At 36.8% G+C, this 18,832-nt stretch overlaps 1 protein-coding gene across 5 annotated transcripts in view; it reads right to left on the bottom strand.

Moving 5' to 3' along the window:
* POU2F1 (POU class 2 homeobox 1) overlaps positions 1 to 18,832 on the bottom strand; it is a 188,874-nt gene that overhangs the window by 77,993 nt on the left and 92,049 nt on the right. For 4 of the 5 annotated variants that reach the window (XM_008051452.2, XM_008051451.2, XM_021709324.1 and 1 more), the window contains one exon: positions 6,248 to 6,313. In XM_008051452.2, the coding sequence (XP_008049643.2) occupies positions 6,248 to 6,313 (66 nt within the window). Of the gene's footprint in view, positions 1 to 6,247; positions 6,314 to 9,409; positions 9,673 to 18,832 lie in introns of those variants that run through there. The other variant, XM_008051450.2, reaches the window with a different exon arrangement.

Here is an 18,832-nt window from a genome sequence, read left to right as displayed (position 1 = left end):
CCCAATGGCTCATTAAATTTGACCCCTAGTTTCTATGGCCACTGCTCTAGGCCAAGATGTTATATAATGATCTAACTGAAAGAATAACGAAGTCTAGTTTTTTGCTTCAAGCAAGATGTAAAGTATAACATGGCTGGAAAATCTTTGTATACCAAAAATTCTTTAATACTTGTTGGGGAAAAAATATTTAAAAAGTGACATGTCATAAAGCTAAGCTAATGTCTAATAGGGAGAAAGGAAAAAATTAAAGACAATCTCTAATAATCTGTGCCTAAAGCAGCCTTGTAGAAACAAATTCTTTCTTTAGCGTGTCAAATTTCTGTTAGTCATGAATAAAAATAGATACTACCTTTAAAATTCTAAATTTGTTACTGGATTATCTCTTGGCAAAAGGATCGATTGTCCGTTCACTCATTTGACAAAAGTGTAATCTTAATTCAGATGCCACCTAATATTCTCATAGGTTCAGTAATTATAGCTTCAAATTCTCTCCCTTCCCCACACCCCCAAAAAACAAAACAAAACAAAACAAAACCCCATGTGCACCAATGGACAGAGCAAATTCCTCGATATGTAGTGGTCAAACTCTTAGATGACATATCCTGTAATTGACATCTATCTAACTAAACACTAGAGGAAGGTCTATCTTTCTTATACATGTTTGATATTTGCTTCTAAGCTACCAAGAATCTTCACTGTGTTCCTCAGGATCTTTGGAAGGGCTCTAGCTTTTTAATAACCCACTATTTGAAATTTCACTATGAAGAAATTACAAAAAAAATTAGTACTGGTATTTCTACCCTCAGGCTTATAAGAGCACCTTGGCCAGTGCAGAATGAAGTCTACACAGTAAAATATGGAATAAATTTTACAATACTAATATATAATCAGGAAGAACATTAAAAATGGCCCCTGGATAAACAAAAATTCAAAAGGAAAACAGTCCTTATATGTTTGAAATCTGCAAATGCTCCACTGTGGTGTAACAAGAACTTTGAAGCCTGTCCTTCAGTTATTTTCTGAGGTTTCTGAAAACACTGGTATTTTATCTGGATATATTTTCCAAAACAAGTGATGGTTCAAGACATCAAGTTCTTAAATTTCTACGAAGAATAGCAAGTATGTTTACTGATGCTCTGGTCTTTCAGGACCTTTTCTCTTCATTTTGGAGAAAATGATGTCTGATCATGCTTTGATGAATATAATTTCCTAATACTAGCCACAGCACTAGTAAATCGCACAGAAATAACACATCACTGCTTACTAGAAACTTTGGATGATGATATTTGTGGAATGCCATTTCATAAATGCATATCAAATTGCATTAATAAATTTCCTTAAACTTTTCATTTGCCAGAAAGATCCTGATATTATTATGGAAGGCAGGGGTGGGAGGGGAATCACTTGAATGAAAAATCAAGGGAAAAAGGACAGGATGGGGAGCCTTGGATCTGTCATAATTCAGGGAAAAAAAGATAGTTAACTGACAAAAAATTCAAAAAGTAAATGAAAGATAGTTAACTAACTAAAAATTCAATAAATAAACTGACTAAAAATTTGCATCAGCTACTTTAAAAGAAAATGTTTTAATATTTCAAAATAAGCATCAGAAAAATTTATATTAGATGCATAAAATTTACGTTCAAATTTTATATTAAAAATTTGTCATTTTACTTTTACAATTATAATAATAACTACAAAAATGTCAATGGTAACTTTTCAAAAATTATAATAAGCCAGTGGTAATGGTAATGGCTGCATTGAAGTCTGAAGAACTGGAATACTGTCTGTCGCTGTTTACTCTTGGCTTCTCCTCAATTTTAGAGAAAGGGAGCATTTTTTTCATTTTCAAAGTCAATCCTTCATTCCACACTTGATTCCAGTCCTTCACTCCTACCATGGTTCAATCAATGGCTTTTTTTTTTTTTTTTACCATCCCCCTTCCCTTAAGGTTCCCTCCACCAGGCCTATCTATAAACACACTCACAGTTCCTTAAAGAAACACCTATTTAACATCACTACGGCACTTTTTTATACCTCCTCTGGATTTTCCATAATCCATCCAGAATTAGTTATCTGTATATGTCTTGTCAACTCCTTGAGCACTAAGGGCATCTCATTTATTTGCACTGTATCTTCTAATTACATCAACTATACTATTTTACATACAGAACGGGCATTTATTGAATAAAGAAAGAAACCTACCTAAACTATAGATTCTCTGTGGACATATAAGGGCTATTTGACAAAACTACATTGTCCAATTTAAGCTTCTCAACTTAAACAAATCACTCTGACAGGAGAAAGGCAAAGAAGTTACATAGCAACACAATCTTAAACAATTTTACAATATCATTATCTTTAATAACTCTCAAATCATTTCTTGAAAATGATTTACACAAAAGTATTCTGAATTCAGAAAATGTGACACTTCAGTTTTTTGGGGTTTTTTTGAGTTGAAGTCTCACTCTGTCCCCCAGACTGGAGTGCAGTGGCCGCTCCTGGCCACCGCAGCCTCAACCTGCTGGGCTCCGGCAATCCTTCCACCTCAGCCTTCCAAGTAGCTGAAACTACAGGCGTGTGCTATCACGCCTGGCTAGTTTTTGATTTATTGTAGAGATGAGGTCTCGCTAAGTTGCCCAGCCGGGTCTTGAACCCGCGGGCTCAGGCAAGCCACTCACCTCAGCCTCCCAAAGCACGGGATTACAGGCTGAGACACCGAGCCCAGCTGACACTTCAGTTTTATTCTAATACTAAGGGTTCCTTCCCTTAAAAAATTTTTGTTATTCATGAACTACCAAAAATAATAATTAACCAACAATTAAACAATTAAATCATTGAAGGTCCATTTGTTATTTTTAAAATAAAAATCAGTTTGTAAGCATGTAGTTATTTAAATAAACTGTAATTTTATATCTAATATATCAAACATGGTAATGTAGTATGCAAAATTGAACTCAAACTTATTTCTATATTTCTAAACAAACTGACATCAGTGGGAGGAGCAGCTAAGAATATAGTGGCAAACTTTTAACATTTGAGAAATCGACACTTAAAGTTTCTGTTTTTGTCAAATGAATGTAAAGGCCCATAAGATGGAAGTAACCTGTAATTTTACAAAGGCAACAAATGTTATAGTAGATAAACAGGAAGTGAGCCACTATGTTTAAGAGTCAGGATGGGCTGGCTCAGCCTGTAATCCAGCACTTTGGGAGGCTGAGGTAAGTGGATTTCCTGAACCCGTGGGTTCGAGACCCGCCTGGGCAACTTGGCAAGACCTCATCTCTACAATAAATCAAAAATTAGCCGGGCATGGTAGTGCACATCTGTAGTTCCAGCTTCTTGGAAGGCTGAGGCAGAAGGATTGCTGGAGCCTAGCAGATGGAGGCTGCGGTGGCTGGGAGCGGCCACTGCACTCCAGTTTGGGTGACAGAGTGAGACTAACTCAAAAAAAAAAAAAAGAGGATGGGTGATTGGCTCACATTTGGTCCAGTTGCTATGTATTATTTCATTAGCAGAACTTTGACAAAAAAACAACAATTTTCTCTCTCTGGAGGGAAAAAAGAAAATCAACTGCTATTGCTGGTGATGAAAGTAAAGAAGTCTAAGAAAGTGCTAGAGTTTAGCTACAAAATTGTAGGTTTAGAGGCATTAAAAAGCAAAATATCAAAATTGATAGTGTTCAGTTCTATGGTGGGTATAAGTCTGCCATGCATTCCATATCAAAACAGGTCATGAAATTTGGGAGCTAACTGGTCACAAAAATGGAAATAATGGACACTAGGGACACAAAAAAGTTGGGGGAAGGGGTAGGGTTCAGAAAATTACCTATTGGGTATAATGTTCACTATCTGGGGAATGGGCAACTTGAGACCCAATCCCCACCACTACACAATATGTCCATGCAACAAGCATGTACTTGTACCACCGAATCTAAAAATTTGCCACCACTATGACAGCAGATTCATTAGTTACTATTTATTGAGCACCTACAATACTTAATAAAACCCCATAACATGTTATTTAAAATCTTAAGTATTGTGTACATTACTGATGCAATTTAAATTCTGTGACAAGCTATATATTATTTTAAGCAAAATAAATAATAAAGTAAAAATTTAAAAACAAGGCAAGAAATTCATTAGACTGTTTCAACAAGTGCTCTTGCCAGAATTCATCTTATATAGGTCTGAGCATATATAAATTGTTGCTTAAAATTTCAGTTTTATTTTACTGTAATTCACATTAAAAATCATATCTGACTGCAAACCTTAAACTTGCCTTTATTTCCTGGCTGGCTCTGTGCCACAATTTCCCATTCCTTGAAATAATAATACCTAATTTGTTATAAGAATTTAAATTGTATCAGGTCATACACAGTACTTAAGATTTTAAAAACATGCCACAGGGATCTTGTTAAGTATTACAGGTGCTCAATGAATGCTAACTACTGAAACTGCTATTACAGTACCGACAGTCAAGTAAATAGGGAGATTCTCAAGGAGTCTGAGGTAGTGGATATTTTCAGTATTCTCTGTTTGTCTTCTCTTAGAGAGAAAAGCATGCCTCTTTTTTGAAGCTGTTCTATAGGCACTGGTGTCCTGCTTGCTGTCCCCTACTCTCTTAATGGGATCGGCTACTCTATTTCTCTCTGTAAACATTTTCATCCTTAAGCTAGGTGGTTAGAATACCTGCACTGCCATAGGAACCAGTGCTACAACATAAAGAAAGATAAGAGTCTAAACAAAGGACAGAGAAATAACAGAGAGGAGACTGCAGCTGACAGAAAGAATAAAATGCCACCCTTCTCCTTCTCAGGATATACTACAGTAGCTAGCCTCAGTAAAAGTAATATGAAGTATATTAAATACAATAGGGCTGAACATGGAAGCCCCACAGCTCAGTTTCACATAAAGAGGCAGGTACAGTTTACAGAATTTTAAAAGATAAACAAGTATCTCCAGGTATAGGACAGTTTACAATGGAAGACATGTAGGCAGGAAACTGCTACATTGGCCCAACTCATCCATCTACTACAAATTAAAAGGTTTTGTAGTCAGGAAACAAAGATAGTCTCTAAGAGTACCTCTCATTCTTACCATCTCCAATAGTTAGGCATTTTAAAAAACGATGGCCAGAAAGGGAACCCTCTCTGCGAGTGAAAAATTTAGTTTACTTTAGAAACAATTACTTTCTGTGCCTTGTTGCCCATAATTGTCTTATTTGGTTTAATATTTTGATTTATGCCTTTACCAGAAACTAGGGAAGTACCTATTCCAGCTCTGGCAGATTATGAAGATACATAGTCAAATATCCTTGGAGAGTTACACAAAATCAAAAGTATGGGCTGTGGAGACAAGCTAATCTTTTTTAGTTTACCTTTCTCTCATGAGTTCTCAGTATTCTCATTTATATGATAATTAATTTTCTCCTGATAAAAGATTTAATCAAGTGAATTAAAAAAAAAAAAAAAAAAACTTACCAAATAAAAGGATGTATTAGAAATGGGCGTGTGTCTGTAACTACCTACAGATACTATCATAGCTTTAATATAATTTATATCAAATGTGGGGTAGATGAGATTTGCTATTTTGATTGACATCTGTAACAAGAACGTCTTACTGAATGATTACTATGTAGCTGGCACATTACTTAAGATTTCACATATATGCCGGGCTCTGTGGCTCAGCCTGTAATCCCGCGCCTTGGGATTACAGGTGAGTGGATTGCCTGAGCCCGCGGGTTCGAGACCTGCCTGGGCAACCTGGCGAGACCTCATCTCTGCAATAAATCAAAAATTAGCTGGGCGTGGTAGCACGCGCCTGCAGTTCCAGCTACTTGGAAGGCTGAGGTGGAAGGATCGCTGGAGCCCAGCAGGTCGAGGCTGCGGTGGCCGGGAGCGGCCACTGCACTCCAGTCTAGGCAACAGAGACTCTAACTCCAAAAAAAAAAAAGATTTCACATATATTATCTCCTTGAATACTCACAATGACCTCAAAGATATGTTATTCCCATTTAGTAATTTAAAAAATTAAGTCACAGCAAAAAGATGAAGCCATCTGAAGAAGACAATAAGATAATCTTAAACAAACATAATTCCAGTTTCTGCAAGTACTAAATAATATTTGAAAACTCAATATTCAAATTGGTCTGTATTGGTCAAATATGAGTCTTAGTTAAGTGAAAAGTTTCTTCTTTTAGTTCTATTAGATCTAATGAAAAGCTGGATCAGAAAACCATCTCTTACCTGTGTTGCCATCTCCACTCTCCATAGATGGTTTACCGGTTTCTGACGGATTGTTCATTCTTGAGTCTGCAATAAATCAGAGGTAAATACGGTTATTAAAAAATTGGGAATTGCGATGGGGTTAAGGAAGCAAAACTGTGACAGAGGAAAGGGTTAACTAATGTTACACTCATACAATTCAAAGAATATGTGCTCACATGTCAGGCTAAAACAATAGAAATTGTAGAGAAAGGTTATCTGGAAGAAATTCAGAATTCCCTGGACCCTGGAGGGATCTACAAATGAATTGTTTTTCTAAAGAATTTTAAGATTCTTCTAAGAAGGTCAGCAGAACTCTAACCTGAAAAAAATCGTAATAGAGTCTGATGTGAAAGGAATAAATGCTTTATAGCATGAAGTATGAAATATATTTAAAAAGCAAAACTGGGAAGTGGGAAAGAATCTCAAAAAGTAAAAAAAAGTTATTCCCAAATAAAGTATCTTTTTCTATAACTAAAGATATTCATTAATTATAATCAAAACAAAACATTGGTAATCTCGTTATTAGATGGGATAGTAATTTAACCTATAAACCAAATAAAACATGTTTAAGAAAAATACTTCCAAATTTACTCCCTTCCCCAACCAAACTGAAAAGAATCAAAGTGAGACTATGTTAAATTCATATCTCAACCATGAACCAGTACGAGAAGTTGTACCATAAGGCATAACAGATACATCTAATATTTCAAAACTGAATCACAACCATTTCCACTTACAAATACTACTGCTGCAACATCCCAAATGAATCTGCTAATTTGACGTATCTTCTTTAGGGTTACCTGTTAATGAAGGTTTGTTTCCATAGGAAAAAGTTTTTATCAAGCAATAACAGGTATCTCAGAAGATACAGGAGAAGAGACAAGAACAACTGTGCTTTTCTTTTACCTCGTTGACAGAGTAACAAAACTGAATATACATGAAGATACCTCTTATTCTATATCTACTGCAAATTCAGTCTTATAATATTTATAATCAAACAAGTTTTGCCTTTTTCTTCCACTCAGTTAAGAACCATTTAACTACAATCAGTACTAGAGAACAAATATTTAAACTATACTGTATTTAATGTTTTAAAATCAAAGAGTATATTTTGTTATCTGCTTAAATGTCTAACTAGGAAATCAAAATAATCATTAGAAATCCCAACCATGTTGTCCACCGTTGCATTACCCACATGCATAATCAATGAGAAATCAGGAGTCCTTTTTTCATAATTTTCATTTCCAACCTAGAAGCTGTGCAATAGCTTTTCTAATACAGTAAGTTTTTGTAACTGATGCCTGTCATATGGGCTTAAGCAGTTCTATAATAACGTTGGTTTGTTCTTCAGATGTTCAAAGGGTTAAAATTCTTATGTCTGTGGTCATAAATGAGGGCAGCCCTACAACTTCCTTCTCACTGTGTCGAAAAATTTAAATATCATCTGAAAGGACACTAAAGTTTGAAAGGAACAGGTGTACAACTTAGTAAAAATTAGCTTTCTGAATGACTTAACCCAAATCTCATGAAAGTCAACAAATGTTAACAGAATATACCATTAAACATATACACGGCTCAATGCTTCCTTTAAATGAATTTTAGAGGAAAGTGGAAAACTGATGAATCAGTCAACATTCATAAAAGGGGTAACAATTTTCCCACATACAAAGGCACAGAAAGAAAGTAAGCATAATTCTTAACAAGTTGTAAGTTGATCTTGTACAATTCATATCCTAATTTTCCCGTCTATAAATTAAAGATCACGTCACAAGTATTTTATGTGAATCTCCTCAGAATCTTCTATTGAATTGTCAAGAGCTTCAAATGCATTTTTTAAAATTACCTCAAACAAACAAAAAAGGATAAAACAAAATTCTGATTAACCACAACAATGGGAAGACTAAACTGTATTTACTATTAACTGAAAGTAAGAGATGTAATTGCTAATTCTAAAATAAAATGCTAAAAAATATTTCAAAAAGGTATTTTTCTTTCCTTTTTTTGAGTTCCCAACTAAGTAAATGTAAGATTTAATTCTTGACATAAATTTGTTGTTTGTGCTATTTACCCTTTACGTATTGCTTCTTACTGTGCTAGACAGATATTTCTATTACCTTGGGTTTAGGCCATACCTTCTGCATAAGAATTCAAATGCTTTCAGAAGCGTTCTTTTAGTTTATCTTTGGTGACTATGAAGGTGACAGGAGCAGACTCAATTTTCAAGTGAGGAAAATGACATATAGAAATAAAAAGTTTTAAACGTAAAATATTCAAGTCCTGGAGTTCATATCATCTGACTTTCCAGGTGACTAGAATAACTGAAAAAGGTTTCAATAATCTGCATATAAACAGATAAAACTCCATACAAAGTATAGCCACCATTAGCCATTATATGTCTAAAAACCAAAGTGCCTCAATCTCTTTTATATCTTAGTCACCAAAGATGGTTTTTATATATTCAGGTTGGACACCTCCCTGCCCAAAAAGCTTTCTGTTCTAGGGAAAGAAAAAAAAAAACTCTAAAAGGAAGCATTAAACATTTAAAATTGTAGTTTTCTTAAGAATATAGTTGATTTTAAAAACAAAAAGGGGGTTAATATCAGCAAAAATTTGAAAACAGTTAACAGTTTCTAAAATCTGGAAATTGAACAACAGACCTATTGAAGTAACCCCTCAATGAATTACTCTTTTAATTAATATTTATGGAACAATTCTACGCTATGGCTCCACCTTATTTTTCACTAAGAATTTTTGGGGTTTGCATAATACATTCTTCATTAGACATGAAAAACATTTTTATTAACGTGTACATTATTTAGGTACAGTTTTTAAATGCTTCAGATTTACATGAAATGCTCTCAATAAGAATTTTCAAAAAGCAAAAATGTCCTTCATTCAAGCTGAATTCTAAATCCACACTATTTACTGCAAATACCCCCAGAAGAGTTAGTCACAGGGAGGGACCTACTGCAAATTCAAGTATGCTAGTGCTTTGCAAATGCTTTCCTCCTTCCATGCTCAATCCAGCTCCCCCCTCCACTGCATAGGTTGCCTATGCGATTAAGCATTTATGCACAGTCAACCCCACACATGCTATTTCCATATTAAAGCTTCTAAGAAAAGAACTGCACTGGTACCCACCTAGAACATAGTCACTGCAGCCCAGCATTGCTGTGAAATCTTCTAGAGGAGCAGATAGTCCAAACAAGGAAGAAACAGGTAGCGGTTTGGGGTGGGAGAAAGAAAGTAGTACTATTTCTAACAAATCTATACTATGTTCTTAAGAGAACAAGGTTGGGGGAATGGGGTAGAAAGTGGATTAAGGGGAGAAGCAAAATACAACTTCAGTTACACCATAGCAATCTTCAACTGAATAAGGAAACTTCAGTTGCTCTGAGGAGTTTTAGTCTTTCCTACCAGCTAGGACTGACATTGTCAAGGCAACTGAAGCATGAAAAGTTCCCCTTTTTGTAATAAAATAGAAACAAAGATTGCAGCTGGCAGTTTCCATAATGAAGCTTAATCAGTATGCGCGTGATTAGGGCCTTATGCAAATCTCTCCTCGTTAGCACAGCAGCCAGCACTTTGAAGTCCACGAACAATTCATTTACAGAATACACTGAAAGCACCCCTGCATAATTTAAATCTTGCATAAATATTTATCAGACTATTTGCATATTAATTGGCAGTGCATGAAGGGAAAAATTATCTCCTGAGTGCCAGCATAATAATTAGGAGGATAAAATGAGATTTCTTCCAATGGCCTGGCTTCTTGGACCCAACTTGCGATAGTACCGGGGGAGAAGGGAGGGATGGGAGACAGAGTTCTGTTAAAATGCCACCGAAATGACACGTACAAATTAGAAACAACTCTACAGACTTAAGCACCTTTAATCTTATTCCTGCTGGCAACAATGACTTCAGTAATAAGAGGATTTGCACAAAGCTTTCTACACAATCCAAATAATCCCAAGGAAACAATTAGCAAGGTAGAAGCTGAACACAGGGCTGTCAAGATGGTGCTAGTCTCCTGATAGGAAGTTTTCCAATTGTTAACATACTGTCGGAAGAAAGTCCTACTGTAAAACAAGGCAACTGTAAATCAGAAGCAGTACAAGACGTATAAAAGTATCTTCAAGAGTAAGGACATTCATTATTTACAAATCTTTTTATAATACTAAATTAACTAAATAGATTAGGTGAATGCTACATATTATGCAGTATTCTTCCTTCATGAAAATCAATCTCAAGTAGAAAGAGTTTGTGACAAAAATATGGGCCATGTAAACTGTGGAATTACTTATTAGAATTCTCAAGCAAATTTTACTTAATGAATATATATGGTGCATAACCCTTACTAAACAATATGTTTATTCAATTTAAATTGAATTTACAAGGTAAATCATCAATCCAGAATTTTTTGGGCATTACAATATGACAACATTACACCCTAACAATCATAAACAATTCAGGAGAAGATTTACAAAAACCCCATGGAATAATCATTATTACCTCCTTTTTAAAGGAAACTGAGAAGAGAACTAAAGCACTTTACACAATTACACCAATAATTTGGAGTCAGAATTTAAAACTAGATGCTACTGACATCAGGATCTGAGCTCTTGGCTATTCCTATGCATTATGGATGAGTTACACATTTAGGGAATTGTTGGGAGATGGAAAAGCAGGAGACTGAAATGGCTTGTTTTCAACGTAGTGAGGAATTCAGTATTTTATAGCAAAGACATTGTGTTTTAAAGGTATGTACAGATACACAGAGAAGTGCACTAGATTTGAGGAGAGTTCTCAGGGATGTCATCCCATTAATAACTGCTTTTACTTAGAATTAGATTTCAAGCATGTCAAATGTCAGATTTTAAAAATATTTATTTATCCTTTTCCAACATTATGGTTGAAATTAAACTCAATGTGCATATGAGGAAATGAAAGACATGATTTTTACAAGAGGCCTGTAAAAATAACATAAAGAAGCACAAACCTTTCTTAACTGTTAGATCCACACTCTATATTGCCAGTTTTTCTATTTTACAGAATCACATATGCTTATGAGGAGAGACTTTGGGGGGAGAAACTGAACACTACCATCTAGTACTTGTGAGACCTGTATAAGTTCCTTCCCTCTTTGAGTCTAAAATTTTCTCATCTGTAAAATTTTGACACTGTATATTCCCTGTCCTGAGGTTGTTGTGAGATAAATGTGTTCAGGCTTCTCAGACTACAGTTTGGACTACAGGAGTATGAGGCAGTTGTGTCAAGTCATAGACAAATATTTTCCATCTTTTGAAAGTATCAGTTTTATTTAATAGTAAATCACATCACTCTGTATTAAAATAAGCAAGAACACATTATAGACGAGAACACAAATTTCAAATGAGTTTTTAAGGTAAAATATGTCAGACTGTAAAAAGTCTCCTTGGTGGGAAAATATGTCAGTAAATGTTTGTTTCCCTCCTCTTCTGCCTTTACAAAATTTTAAATGTATTGCCTGTACTTATTATAGGATAGCTCTGCAATTTACCACCTGTCTTTTTATACTTTATGTAGTAACACCTTCAAACTATCTTTCTTGTGCTAATTTAGTTTTTCATACATCAGCTAAGGATGACTTGGAGCCAATCACTGCCAACTAAGGAGTATTTGCTGGTAATTACCCCATAGGGCAACACCTTGGTAGTGTAATAATCTCCCCCTCAGGCCAGGAGGGTCCCACCAGGACCCTGTAAAGCAGGGAGGCTGTAGTTTACCAGTTCACGTAGGCTATGATCTAAAGTGAGACCCCCTTCCCCTGTACTGCAAAGCTCACTCTGGCAGCTGACTTTGCTATAGTAGAAAGAACAAGAAAAATACCTTTCTGTCACTCTTGATCTGGGTACCCTGCATGTTTTAGAGCAGCAGTCCCTAACCTTTTTCGCATCACGGACCAGTTTCATGGAAGACAATTTTTTCACAAACGAGGGGGTGGGTGGGAGTAGAAATGGGAGGGAAGGATGGATAATCCAGTATTAGACTGTCATAAGGGGAACACAACCTAGATCCCCCAATGTACAGTTCACAGTAGGATTTGCACTCCTATGCGAATCTAATGCCACTGCTGATCTGACAGTAGGCGGAGCTCAGGTGATAATGCCAGTGATAAGGAACGGCTGTAAACACAGATGAAGCTTTGCTTGCTATGGGCCTAGTTCCTAACAGACCATGGGCTGGTACCAGTCACTGGCCAAGGGGTTGAGAATCCCTGTTTTAGAGGGCAGGTTTAAATATCAGAAGATTATCCAGGCCTCTACAGAGTGACTGGGGGAGGGATGGCCACCATCTTTCCCCTGTACCAATCAAGGCACATTTACATCAAAAAGAAGAAAAAATAAAGATAGCTTTTCCCACAGAGTCTCAGATGTTCATTTCATTTGGTCTTGTCTGAAATATCAGCAAAGAATCACTTAAATTAAAACTTAAAACCTGTTGTGGTGGCTCACGACTATAATCCCAACACCTTCAGAGGCTGAGGTGGGAGGATCACTTGAGCCTAGGAGTACAAAATCAGTCTGGGGAATATAGTGATATCCCGTATCTACAAAAAATAGAAAAGTTAGCCAGCTGTGGTGTTGCATGCCTATAGTCCCAGCTACTCAGGAGACTGAAGCCAGAGGATCACTTGAACCCAAGAGGTCGAGGCTGCAGTAAGCAGTAATCATGCCACTGTACTCCAGCCTGGGTGAAAGAGTGAAACCCTGTTTTAACAATAAAAAACAAAAAGCAAAACCTAAAATAAATACCTTTTTTACAAAAGAAAACCATTTCTGAGAGGTTTATGGGATTGTCATTCATTCATGCTTGCATGAATTAGTCCAATCTCACTACTGCCCTTTGACACCTAGTTTAGGAAAAATTTAGCCTTTTTTTCTAAGAGGAGAAAAATTCTACCAAGACCCAGAATTCAAGGCTAAAATTATTAAAATAATTTTTCACTCATGATTTTATGGGCTAGTCTAGACACCGTTAGAAATGAAATTGAGGGTAATGCCAACTGAATTACAAACTAGTGTTTTAAAACACACCTTTTTAGCAGGGCATAGTGGCTCACGCCTGTAATCCCAGTACTTTGGCAGATGGAGGCAAAAGGATTGCCTGAGTCCAAGGGTTCAAGTCTGGGCAACTTGGCAATACCTTGTCTCTACAATAAATTTTTAAAAATTGACTGGATGTGGTGGTGCCAAACCTGTGGTTCCAGCTATTTGGAAAACTGAGGCAGGAGGACAGCTCAAGTCCTGGAGTTCAAGTCGAGCCTGGGCAATAAAGCAAGGTCTAATCTCTACAAAAACAAACAAGCAAACAAACAAACTAAAAACAAACAACTAAAAAACCCAGCCAGGTATGGTGGCACTATCCTGAAGTCCCAGCTAGTTACTAAGGAAGTTGGGGCAGAAGGATGTCTGAACACAGGAGGTCAAGGCTACAGTGAGCAGTGAGCAGTGATCATGCCACTGCACTTCAGCCTGGATAACAGAGTGAGACCTCGACTCAAACAAACTAACAAACAAACAAAGAAACAAACAAAGAATACCTTTTGTGTGTGCGTGAACTGAGGTGAGCTTATACATGATCTTATTAAATCGTTAACATCATGAATAACCATTTCCACCCATTTTTTTGTACAGACTGTATACCTTCTTATGGGTAGAAATTTCTGACTCAACAACTATTCCCCGTCACCTTCTTTCTGTCTCATGGGGAGAGTTTGCATCTTTAGTACCACTGGTTTCACCCAGGAAATCTCAATCGTACACCAATATACCTTTTAAATTTCATTTCTTTTTAAAATCTACCATTATTTTAGTGTCCTACTGTTTACAGAAAACAACTCTTCAGTCAATGCTCAGTGATGAACATACTTGCATCACAAAAATTATAAATCATTATTTACTAAAAAATTCATCCAAAAAAGCCCATCCTCCAAATACGGCCTGAAATAATTTACTAATACCTAAATATAAAAACATTCCAGCATTTAAAAATTTTAGGCTCAGAACAAAGTGAAGGGTGTGGCACTGCTCCCATTCTTGTGTACTACATCATAGTATATGTAAATGAAACCCTCTAAGGCTGCATTATAGAGCTCTTAGCGCTAAAAAAAAAATCTTTTAAGGCTGGGTACAGTGGCTCAAGCCTGTAATCCCAGCACTTTGGGAGGCGGAGGGAAGAGGACTGACTGAGCTCAGGGGTTCGAGACCAGCCTGAGCAACATGGCGAGACCTCGTCTCTACAATAAATAAAAAATTGACCAGGTGTGGTGGCACACGCTTGTGGTTCCAGTTACTTGGAAGGCTGAGATGGAAGATCACTTGAGTCCAAAAGGTCAAGGTTGCAGTGTCTGTGAGCGTGCCACTGCAGTCTGGCCTGGGTGACAGATTGAGACTCCTACTCAAAATAATAATAATAATAATAAGAAGAAGAAGAAGAAGAAGAAGAAGCAGCAGCAGCAGCCAGGCATGGTGGCTTATGCCTGCAGTCCTAGCTACTCAAGAGATGGAGGCAGAAGGATCACTTGAGGTCAGGAGTTCAAGGTTACAGCAAGCTATGATTGTGGCACTGCACTTTGTCTTGGGTGCCAGAGCAAGACCTTGTCTCTAAAAAATAAAATATAAAACAACACAAATGAAAGTTCTACCATTTACCAAAAACTAGATGGCAGATACGAAGCTATTAAACAACAGAGAAACTGTGTGTGTGTGTGTGTGTGTGTGTGTGTGTGTGTGTGTGTTGTGGTGGGCTGAGGGGGAGACAATAAGGAGGTATGAGAGAAAAACGAGTAAAATATAATATGCAAAAACTCTTATCTCAGGAAACTGAGATCAGTAGTTGGTTGGTTATCAATAAGGTCAACTTAAATATCATAAAAACATATACATAAGCATTTGATTTGCTAATGGTTTTTTTCTGCGTTTAGGCCAAACTCAGAAGTTTTTCAAGCACTTCACTGAGTCACACATTATATTGTACACACAGCTGCACACATACACACACACACACACACACACACGTAAATATTAAAAACTCAAGAAAAGTCCCATAAAACAATGGGACTTTTAAACATATACATATATAATTAATATATTATATTATAATTAATATATTATATATAAATGTATTTAATTTATATATAAATTTTTAAATTGCTGATTTCAACCCACAAAATGGACTTCATGACCCACAGATTGAAAAACACTACTTTATTTATTTTTTTGAGTTGGAGTGTCACTCTGTCGCCCAGGCTGGAGGGCAGTGGCACACTCTTGGCCACTGCTGCCTCGACCTGCTGAGCTCTGGCGATCCTTCCACCTCAGCCTTCTAAGTAGCTAGAACTACAGGTGCGCACTACCATGCCCGGCTAATTTTTTTTTGTGATTTATTGTAGGGATGAGGTGGTCTCGCCAAGTGGCCCAGGCAGGACTCGAACCCGCGGGCTCAGGCAATCCACTCATCTGGGCCTCCCAAAGCGCGGGATTACAGGCTGAGCCACCGAGCCCGGCCGAAAAACACTACTTTAAAAGCGAGGCAAAGAACATACAAAAACAAGTAGCAATCCTCACCCTCGTCTTTTTTTTTTTTTTTAGAATAATTTATCCCTACTATTTTATAGCTCTCTTGCACACATCTAACAGTATGTTTTAATATTTATCCTTTTCCAAATCATTTCAAAGCATTTAAACTTGAGTTTTCAAAGAAACATCTGTCTTTTCCTTGGTTGATATAACAATTATTTAAATTGTGTATATTAAAATAAGTAATACAACTAGCATGACCAGGTTTGGGAGAACAAACAAGTAAACGACTTTTGATAACTTTACAACTCAACTAGTAGAAGCAGATATGAACAGGCATACACTAAGGAGTAAGCATTCGACATGCTGTAGGACATCAGATGGCGTAGAAAGCCTTAAGCTTCTAGTTTTGTCTTTAGCCTGTGCTAGTTTATATTTTCACAGTCATTAACATAGCTCATATACTATTCACTCTAACAACTTTGGCATCCTTTAAAAGTAAACATATCATTTCAAAATCCAATCCTGAATCTCTCAGTTGTGAAAGCTTAAATCTTGTGTAGCGCTACTAAAGTTTTATTAATACACTAAACTTACTGCAGGAGCATGCCACCATTCCTGGCTAATTTTTAGGTAGAGACAGGTCTCATTATGTTGCTCAGGCTGGTCTCGAACTCCTGGGTTCAAGCAATCCTCCCCTCTTAGCCTACCAACGTGCTGGGATCACAGGCATGAGCCACCAAGTAGGTCTGAGATTGGTATATTTTACTCAGCATTATGTATGCCCTTAAGATCCAGACAAGCTGAGGTGTGTATCAATAGTTAATTCCTTTTCTTGCTAAATAGCATTCCTTGGTACTGATGGCCCATATTTTTTTTTTTCTTTTAAGAACTCTGTTGCCCAGCCTAGAGTATAGTGGCATGTCATGTTGCACTGCAGCCTCAAACTCCTGGGCTCAACCAATCCTCCTGCCTGTGCCTCCTGAGTAAGTAGGATTACAGGTGTGTACCACCATACCTGGCTAATTTGTTTTTTATGTTTTTAGAGTTGGGAGTCTCACTATGTTGCTTAGGCTGGTCTTGAACTCCTGGGCTCTAGCAATCCTCCCACCTCAGTCTCCCAAGTAGCTCAGACTACAGGTATAAGCCACTGCACCAGGAAATGTCCAATAGTTTGTTTAACTACCTACTGAGATACTTTTTGGTTGTAGTTTGGGGCAATTACAAATAAAGCTGCCATAAACATTTGTACAGAGGATGTACAAAGGATAACAAACTTCATGCTAGGATAAAATATTTGCAAAGTACATATCTGATAAAAGATTCTTACCTATAATAAGCAAAGCACATTTGTAGAAACCTTTTTATGTAGATGTAATTTTATTTCTCTGAGATAAATGCACAAAAATGAGACTGCTAGGTCATATGGTAGGTGTATGTTTACTCTTTAAAGACATTGTTGGATATTTTCCAGAAAAGCTGTATCGTTTTACATTTCCACAAACACTATATAAGACGTCCATTTCTCCACAGTTATACCAGCATTTGGTATTGTCATTATTTTCAATTTTAGCTGTTCTAATGGATGTGCAGTGATATCTCATGGTGCTCTTAATTTGCATTTCCCCAATGGCTAGTAATACTGAGCAACTTTTTATGCACTTATTGGTCATCCACATATCCTCTTTACTGATATGTCTATTCCCTTCTTTTAGATTTTTATGGATTTCTAATGAATTGTTTGTTTTCTTAAGGCTGGGTTTTGAGAGTTCTTTACATACTGTAGCCAAGAGTCCCGCATCAAATATGTGCTTTGTGAATATCATTTTCCCCAAGTGCCCTGTCTTTTCATCCTCTTAACACAGTTCTGCACATAGCAAAAGTTCTTTGTTTTAAATAAAACTATTTTTTTAATGGTCTCTATGTTTGGTGTCATGCTTAAAAACTGTTCACCAAGTCCTGAAGATTTTCTTCTGTGGTTTTTTTTGTTTTTTGGGGTTTTTTTGGCCTGATATGAGATATAGGCTGAGTTACTCATGCCCCCATCATTTGTCAAAAAGACTACCCTTCCTTCCTCCACTGAATTGTTTTTGTACCTTAGTCACAAATCAACTGGCTGTATGTCTGTGGGTTCTCTATTCTGCTCCTCTGATCTATGCTTCAATCTCTCCACCAATAGCTTCAGGCTTGACTCCTGCAGCTATATAATAAGTCTTGAAATTGGGGTAATTGATTCTTCTTTTTCAAAATTGTGTTAGCTATTTTAGTTTTTTTGTATTTTCATATTAATTTTAGGATAATCTTGTCTTTATCTACAAAAAAGCCTTATGGGGATTTTGATATAAATTACACTAAACCTACATATCAGTTGGGGAGAAATGATCTTTCCTATGTTGTTTTCTGATCCACAAATATTTTACAGTTTTCAGCACACAAATCCGGTACATGTTCTGTTGGACTTAAAACTAAGAATGACCATACTTTATTTACCAATGGTAATATGGTCTGGGAAACATATTATTAGGTGATTTCATCTTAACATGACATTAGCTGATATAGCCTACTACATACTTAGACTATATGGTACAGCCTATGACTCCTAGCCTATTGCAACCTGTACAGTATGCTACTACACTGAATACTGTAGGTAACTGTAACACAATAAGTATTTGTGTATTTAAGCATAGAAAAGGTGTAGTAAAAATATGGCATAAAAAATAAAAACAGGCCAGACTCAGTGGCTCAGCCTGTAATCCCAGCACTTTGAGAAGTTGAGGCAAGAGGACTGCCTGAGCCCTCAGGTTTGAGACCAGCCTGGGCATATTGGCAAGACCTTGTCTCCACAATTAAAAAAACAATCCAGCTGGGCGTGGTAGCACACGCCTGTAATGCCGGCTACTTGGGCTGAGGTGAAGGATCACAGGAGCCCAGCAGGTTGACACCGGGATGGCTGTGAGCATGCAACTGTACTCCAGCCTGGGCAACAGAGTGAGATTCCAACTAA

Source organism: Carlito syrichta, unplaced genomic scaffold (genome assembly GCF_000164805.1).
Source record: "Carlito syrichta isolate Samal-C Ts95f unplaced genomic scaffold, Tarsius_syrichta-2.0.1 Scaffold173424, whole genome shotgun sequence".
In the NCBI taxonomy this organism is placed as follows: Eukaryota; Metazoa; Chordata; class Mammalia; order Primates; family Tarsiidae; genus Carlito; species Carlito syrichta.
The sequence above is the reverse complement of the archived record's forward strand: the minus strand, read 5'-3'. Positions and strand labels throughout refer to the sequence as shown.